The sequence below is a fragment of the Hippocampus comes genome, unplaced genomic scaffold (genome assembly GCF_001891065.2).
Source record: "Hippocampus comes isolate QL1 unplaced genomic scaffold, H_comes_QL1_v1.1 scaffold31, whole genome shotgun sequence".
In the NCBI taxonomy this organism is placed as follows: Eukaryota; Metazoa; Chordata; class Actinopteri; order Syngnathiformes; family Syngnathidae; genus Hippocampus; species Hippocampus comes.
Window position 1 is genome coordinate 643,730 of NW_017806069.1, and position 8,123 is coordinate 651,852.

General features: G+C 49.6%; 1 protein-coding gene across 1 annotated transcript in view; it reads right to left on the minus strand.

Moving 5' to 3' along the window:
* znf646 (zinc finger protein 646) overlaps positions 1–6,469 on the minus strand; it is a 19,516-nt gene extending 13,047 nt beyond the window's left edge. Inside the window, exons 1-4 of the mRNA XM_019893729.1 lie at positions 6,279–6,469; positions 2,405–5,025; positions 1,050–2,003; positions 5–437 (exon numbers count right to left, since the gene is read on the minus strand). Coding sequence (XP_019749288.1) covers positions 5–437; positions 1,050–2,003; positions 2,405–4,875 — 3,858 coding nt within the window. The 5' untranslated portion in view covers positions 4,876–5,025; positions 6,279–6,469. The remainder of the gene's footprint in view (positions 1–4; positions 438–1,049; positions 2,004–2,404; positions 5,026–6,278) is intronic.
* Positions 6,470–8,123: the final 1,654 nt, after the last annotated feature.

An 8,123-nucleotide genomic window follows, 5' to 3' on the forward strand; every position in this document is an offset into this window, starting at 1 on the left:
AGGCGCCGCAGGAGAAGGAGCCCGTCTTGTGGCTGTTCTTGTGGTTGAGGAGGGAGCCGGCGTGGCGGTAGGTGCGGCCGCAGTGCTCGCACACGTGGCTCTTCTCCGCCCGCTCGCCCGCGCTCTCGGGACGCTGGGACAAAGGCTCGGGCCAGCTCGGGTCGCTGGCCTCGGGCTCATCCGAGCCGCCTCGGTAGGGGTCCTGACAGCGATCCTTGGAGTGCACCTCCATGTGGCTCTGCAGGTGCGCAATGAGACAGAAGGTCTTGCCGCATTCCGGGCAGCAGTGGCGCCTCATCTGGGAGTGGATCTGGAGCGTCAGGGGGTCCGGGAAGGTCTGCAGACAAAGGCCGCAGTGGTGGAGGTTTTCCGAGTGAGTCTTCTTGTGGTTGAGGAGGGAGCCGGCGTGGCGGTACGAGCGCCCGCACAGGTCGCATCTGCGGCAACAGGTTGGTATCACGCTCACATCTTCCCCCACCTTCCTTCCCGCAAGCGGCCGGCTTATTCGACAGACCTTTTCATCACGATGCCGCACGAACTTCCAGGTGGCAAAAGCTCCAAAGGCTCCTCTGGACAACTATTTGACAACTGTCATGGTTGGAGTTTGTTTGATTTTCAAGTAAAGTGAACACTTGAGCAAACCCTGGGGGGGCGGGGAGGCGTTATCTGAAGGTTAAGAAGTTTTTGTCATTGGTCAGCACACAATTTTTTGCCACCTGGAAGAAGACCGAGTAGCGAAAATTTTTTTTTTTCAAACACATAACCGAGGCATTGCCACTATAGTAGCTCCAAAAGTAGCCTACGGTGTTGCAAGCTGATTTTTCCGACCCTTTCTAAAAATCATTGTTGACAATGTTTTTGAGAAATAATTAACCTGATCCGTCATCACACGGACGACTGTCATTCAACTGCCATCGACGGCAACGAGCTGTTTTTCAGCAGTGCGTATCAAACCGGCAGCTCTTTGCGTTTGCATCTGCTCATGGGTATGTTGTCAACAAAACAGAATAACACAGGACGAGTTGGCGGTCAAAAACAGAGCAACTCACGTGAAGCACTTGTCCGGGCTTTCTCCCGGCGGAATCCCGTCCTCTCCCCGACCTCGGCGGCAGCGGTGCCTCTTGAGTCCGGACCTCCCTTGGAAGCTCTTCTCGCACGCCGAACAGCTGAAGTGTCCGCCGGCGCGGCTGTGGACCTTCTGATGGTTGCGCAGGATGCTGGCGAGGCGGAAGGCCTTCCCGCACGTGAGGCACACGTATTTCTTCTTCTGCGTGTGGATGCGCATGTGGTTGCGCAGCGCCATGGGGTTGGTGAAGGGCTTGGCGCAGAAGGTGCAGGAGAAGTGCCCCGTCTTGTGCGTGTTCTTGTGGTTGAGGAGGCTGCCGGCGTGCCGGTAGCTGCGCTGGCAAATGTTGCACGAGAACATCCGCTCCTCTTTGGTGCCGGCGGCGCTTCCCGGGGAGCCGGCGCAGGCGTGGGCCGCCAGTTGCTCGCCGGAAGGAAACGTCTGTTTACACCGTTTGCACTTTGAAGCTCGAGACCTTAAGCTCCTCCCGCCGCCCTTCCGGGAGTCTGCGCAAACGTGAGCCGACAGCTGGCGTTTCCCTCTGAAGCCTTTTCCGCACTTTTGGCAAGAATACTTGCGGCTCGCAAAATGCGTGCGTAGGTGATTCTTCAAGGCCAGCTGATTGGCGTAAGCTTTGCTGCAAAGGGAACAGTAATACTGACCGGTTTTGTGGGACTTTTTGTGGTTCACCAGACTGCCGGCGTGGCGATACGTACGCCCGCACTGCTCGCAGGCAAAGGGTCGGCGGTCACCCGCGTGCTCTGATTTGACCGTGGCTCCTCGGGCGTCGTCAGCTTCAGTCTTGTTCATCTGCATGAGGGCTTGGATCTGGTTGTTCAGCTCTTGGATCTTGGCTCTGTTCTCCTTGTGCCTCCTGAGGTGGATCAAAAGCTGCTTCTGGATTTTGAAGGCTTTCCCGCACTCGGGGCAAGAATGCCTGGAAGGGAGAGAAGAGGAACATGGTCAACGGCTCGTCGAGAGCATTCTCTCCTCGGGATGCAGTCGTCAGGAATTTCAAAAATTCAAGCAACTCGCTCTGCAAAAATACATCTCAATTCAAGACTTATTTGTACACTCATTGAGTTACCCCACCCAGTGTGGAACCAGTCTCTCACCCTGCACCCTCACATTTGAATTCGGGCCCGTTTCACTGCCACTTCCCGAACTCCCCACAATGGAAAAGCCTCCTCGGAAATCTGCCGGCGGCCGCTTCATTTTATTCAATGAACTCTCATGCCTTTTAACGATCATATAGCTCGCGAAAGCGCTGTACAATACGACATCAGCTCAACATTCTCCGAAATGTCAAACACACTTGGGAGTGTCAGAGTACGTTACCTTTTCACGTCAAAGTGGGACCTCTGGTGGTTTTTAAGAGCCAACAAGTTGTAAAATCGTTTCTGGCACACGCCGCACTTGAACACTCCTGTTTTGTGAGACTTCTTGTGGTTGAGGAGGGAACCGGAGTGTCTGTACGAGCGGCCGCACTGGTCGCACCTGTGCTGACGGTCCTCCAAGTGGTCCCTGACGTCACTCTGGCCTTCGTGCTGCAAGTCGTTTGCTTTGACTTCCACTTCCTCGCCGTGTGCTGTTGCTGCTGCTTCTTCTTCTTCTTTCTTCTCTGCGATGCAGCTGTGGCTCTCCAGATGATGGTAGCCGGTGCAGAAGGTTCCACAGCGCCCGCAAATGATACTTTGCGTCTCATGCTCGCCTCCTGGTCCCTCGCTGTCGCGGACGCCGTCTTCTTCTTGACGCTTGACATGCGCGAGCTGATGGGCGACCAAGTCCTGCCTGCTGACAAAGCTTTCTCCGCAGGTACTGCAGATCATCATTTCAGCCGGCTCGTCATCCCCGGCCTCCTCCTGAGAGGACATGGACGAGGGTCCCGAGCTGGCAGAGGCGCATTGGGACTGCGCGTGTCCTCGGAGATGGCTCCTGAGGGCTTGCATGCTGCTGTAGCTGTTCCCACAAACGGAACACTGAAAAAGATCGCCGTCATCTTCTTCGGCGTTGCCGTTCAGCTGCTCGCTGCTCACATCTTCTTGGAAGCTCCGCTCAAAGAAATTCTGCTGATCCACATCTTCTGGTTCATCAAACTGAGGGACGGTCCCCGCAAAGCTCCCGTTGGCGTCGTGGCCCCCAACCGTGTGCTGCTGTCCAAGCAGGTGGCACGTGTGCGCCATGATACCGGCAATGTCCGCAAAAGTGTCCCCGCAGTCGGCGCACATGTGCCTCTGCATCGAGTGCTCGGCGTGAGGTAGCAGCGCGCTTGTGTCTGGAGTGAAGTCCGAATGATCGCGGAAGACGGCGCCGTTCTCCTGATCCATGCCGAGCGTGAGATGAGCACCGCCGTCCGCCTCCTCATCCTGTCGGGAGGAGAAGAACCCCTGCTGGTTGACTGTACAAAACTGCTCCGAGGTGAGCCAGTCCCCATCCTCGTCGGGGTTGAACGAGGACTTGTGACCTTTGTGTAGGCGGAGGTGACTCTTGAGCGCAGCCAGGTGAGGATACTTCTTCCTGCAGATGGAGCACTGGTAAATCCCCACCTGATGCGAGCGTTTGTGGTTGATGAGGCTCCCGGAGTGGCGGTAGCTCTTGCCACAAATCTGACACCTGAAGGGACGCTCATCGGAATCGGCAACGGGAGCGTCGTCCATTTCGGATGGGTTCAGAGCCTGACTGAGAATTCTGGGATCCATGAGTGGGGGTTGTCCCTGAGAGCAGCTTGAAGATGGCGTTTGGTTCACCGAGCAGTTGGAATACATGTGACCATTGGCGCTAGTGGTTCCCTGTGTCTGATCAAAACCTTGCCGATGATTGACCGACGCCAAAGAAGGAATCGGGTCGATGTGAGATGTATAAAAGTCACTTTTAGGCGAGGTAACGCTGTTGTACGTCATACTGTGACTCTCCGCTGTGCTGTCCTGCAGGCCAAAGGACGCCGACGAAGAGTTATGCATGTGGATGTGCTCCTGGAAGTCCTCATCACTTGGGAACACAACCTGACACAAATGGCAGAAGTTGACAGGGCCGTCTGGGCTCTGAGGGGAAAACCGCTCCAGTGTGGAGTTGGAGTAGAAGCCAAATGCTGAGCTACTACCTCCTCCGCCGCCGCCGCTTCTGACCTTGTGGGTCCTCTGGTGGCTGTAGAGCCCCGCCATGTTGTTGAAGAGTTTGAAACACACGGTGCACTCAAACATTCCCACCTGATGGGTCTTCTTGTGGTTGTTCAAGCTTCGGAGGTGAATGTACGTCTTGTCACACAGGTCGCATTTGAACGGTCGGCCGTCGTCTGGCATGTCACAGGCCGGATGATAACCCTCCATTTTGTCGTCCGCGGGTCGGTTTTCACTTTGAATCCCCACAGGCGACTGGTTGTTCCAATGATTCTCTGTGATTTCATGCGGGGCTTCCAACTCCACCTCCGGCTTCTTTGCTTGCGGGGTACGGTGAACCCGCTCGTGCGTCGCAAGTTGCGTTGCCAGGCGGAAAGCCTTGCCGCATTGCGAACACGTGTACTTTTTGCGCGCCGTGTGACTTCGCATGTGACTTTTCAAAGCCAAAGCGTTGGAATTCTCTTTGCCGCACACGTGGCACTCAAACGATCCCACGTCGTGAGCCTTTTTGTGATTGGCGAGGCTGCCGGCATGCCTGTAGCCACGTCCGCATTCGTCACATTTGTATTTGCGCTCCTCCTCTTGCGCCAGGTGACCGTCCGTGTGCTCGACGAGCGCGGCCATGTCAGGACACATCAGCCCGCACTGTTTGCACGGGAAACCTGCGGTCCGTGCCAAGTCATGCGTCGCCATGACGATGAGGACCGAAATACACCCGCCGGATATAAAGTGTATGCAGGAGGGTAATACATTAGATGCCTTTCTTGCTCATACACAACGGAGAACGGTTGTTTAGGTCCAAAGGGTGTCCAAAGAGGCCATAGAGCAGAGGATGAATCCAGCCTATTGGGGAGGGGAGAAAACAAAACACATATGAACCCTTTATATAAATTTCGATTCATTACATCACCACCAAGAGAGACTCACTCACCAGCCATGACAAAAACAAAAAGCATCGTCACAGTGTATTGCAAACCAAATTAACAAAATATCATGTCCAAAAAGGCCATAGAGCGGAGGACGAATCCAGCCTATGGGGGAGGGGAGGAAACAAAACACATATGAACCTTTTATATAAATTTCAATTCATTACATCACCACCAAGATAGACTCACCAGCCATGACAAAAACAAAAAACATAGTCACAGTGTATTGCAAACCAAATTAACAAAATATCACACAAAAGAACTGAGGTATGAAATCTTATCGAATTCCATTCCGATCTCCTAAATAAATCCTAATCATGGATTCTCCCCTCAACATTTTTAGCATTGGAACAAGTTATCCTTCCAAGTATTTCAGGGTCATCTGGCTCATGGAGCAAACGGAAATTCCGAGGTGAAACGAGAATGAGAAGAGGCTTTCTCGGAAAGTAAGCCCGATGTATCTCACAATGTCGCTTGTGATGGTGATGAGAAAAGCAATGCACCTCATAATGCCTTGTACCAGGACAGAAATAATGTGGTCATATATATTAATTTGGTAAAATACACGGATGAAACAACATCATGTTATTGTCATGTATTTATTTGTTCGATTGGATACCAGGTGGCAGTGAGGCGGCACGCTTACATCATGCCACAGCAGTGACTTATCTTAAAAGCTGTTGCCGTATTTCCTACACTTTTTTCCATTTGACTAATTAAAGAACTACATCGTCAACTTTATAGCAAATCTACTCATTCCCACCTCCCTAATCAATATAAAGGGGTTTCGGTGGACTTTTTCGCTAACTGCACAGTTTACTGTTTATTTATTTTAAAAACATCAACAACAAAACTAAATGGTTTTTAGGGAATACGGGAATACATGCAGTGACACTAGGAGGCTAATTAGATCAGCTGTATCAATAAACCAGGAAACCAACGCATTTTTCCCCTCTCTTTTTCAATATCAGCACTAAAGAAACGCAGAAAACGTTTCCAAATAACTGTACAATTGCCGATGGGTGTGGAAACAAGCGCAAGAGAAGTTGTTGCGCGAATTATTCGCAACGTTAGCGGCGCGACATGCTAGCAGTCTCTTAGCTAGCAAAACAAACATTGCAGCAAAAGAGGCAGGAAGCGCAACGTCAGCAAGTGTGGGAAACCAAATACCTACAATGTCGACTCGACACAAATTACAGGGGACGTACGCCTTCTCATTAGCTAATTAAATATCTTATTTTGCGATGGAGAGCTGTCTGCAGGGACTCTCTTCTTTCAATTGTCTCATTCTTCTTCCATCCCCAGTTCCACACTGCTCTTGTTGCTAGGGAACAGGAAATGTGCATCCGCTAAATATTTCCCCACGGGAAAATCACTTTATGGACCACTTTCATAATCACAATCATCATTAATATGATTGTTAGTAACGCCTTGTTGTGTATCTATCATTTATGTACTAATACATTTTTAATAAATCATTATAATATTTTCTACATTAAAGTGCAGTGTTATTGTTCAAACTGTGCAGAATGTTACAATGCTAGTAGTTGTACTTTTTAGGACCTGGAAGCACTGGTGTACAGAAATCAAATTTTCCAGACATTTAAAATGCCACAAAGAGTATATTTAGTAGTACATCAGTATATTTAAAAATAATTGCACAAAAATGATGAGACTGCGTATTGTAAACACAACTTGCTTCACGCTTGTATGATGTCGTCAGCATGGTCCTAGCGCCGTCCCACTCGCCTAGTCAGCCAGTCAAAACGTAATACTGAGTCCGACAACAAATGCAGTCGTGTGGGGAGTCGTTTTTTTCTTTCTTTCTTCCAAGCACTATCAACCCACTATTAATGCCCTGCTCCAGGTGAGGCTGTCACTCGTTCGTTAAATACAATTTAAAAAATATAAATAAACAGAGAGAAGCTGACGCCGCCGTCGAGCAAAATAGGCGCAGGCGGTCCTAAAGCCAGCCATTTTGAGTTGAATTTAAAATAGCAAGCGAGCTAACGAGGGCGCGACGCGCACGTAGTGCAAAGAATGTTGACACGGTTAATACGTTCACTCCTCACCACTGAATCTTAAAACCGCGTGTGGTCGTGTTGGTCAAATAAATAAATATTAGCATTTGACATCGCCGACTTCCTCTGTCACCGAGGCGGTTAGCTTATTGTCCCTAAGGTCCTAATGCCAGCCATTTTGTAATATTTGTTCATGCACAGCTCGTAGTTGCACGTGAGGAATAAGGTGGTGCAACACCGTCCCCGGCTTTTGTTGTCCTGAACGTACACTTTTAGCCTGCTTGCTGTCAAATAATTCATCCCGTGAATTCTGCTCATCATGAGGCAGTGACTGATTGTGCTGCATAATTCAGTGATTCACAATTCAGTGCTTATGTGTCTTTATCTGTGCCAGCGACATATATTGACAGTCAGAACACGAATGCTTGAGATCAGTGTTTCTAAAAATGTTCACCTCAAAAAATAAAATAAAATACTTTTGAGTTCCAGTACCGCCATCATGACCGACACATCAACACGCCATTGTGGTATTGTAGGCCTAAAAAAAAAGGAGACGTGTATTTTGCACATTGTTTGACCTTTGGCTTAGTCTCCTTTCGCCATTTACTGTACTAAAAAGTTAAATACAAATACATTGTTCTGAGCCAGTGGTTCTTTTGCCATCAGTTCTCTGTGTGCTGTGGGAAATGATCTAGTTTCAATTAATTGGTCAAAAAATAATCATGTACATATGACAAATAAGATGATGCTGTTCAGCTTTCTAAACCAGCGATGTATAGTGACAGGCAGAACAATTAAATGCTCTTTCACCAGGTGGGAGAAGGAGCATTTACCTGTTGCTCCTCAGCGTTTCAACTTCTCAACAGTAAATATTCTCCGATTTCTGTTGTCCACAGATTATCTGTGTGTTGAATCAAAAGAAAACATTTGTTCTTGCTTTGGAAATCAACATTTTTCAGTTTTTTTGATGTGATCGTCTTTATTTCATTGGATA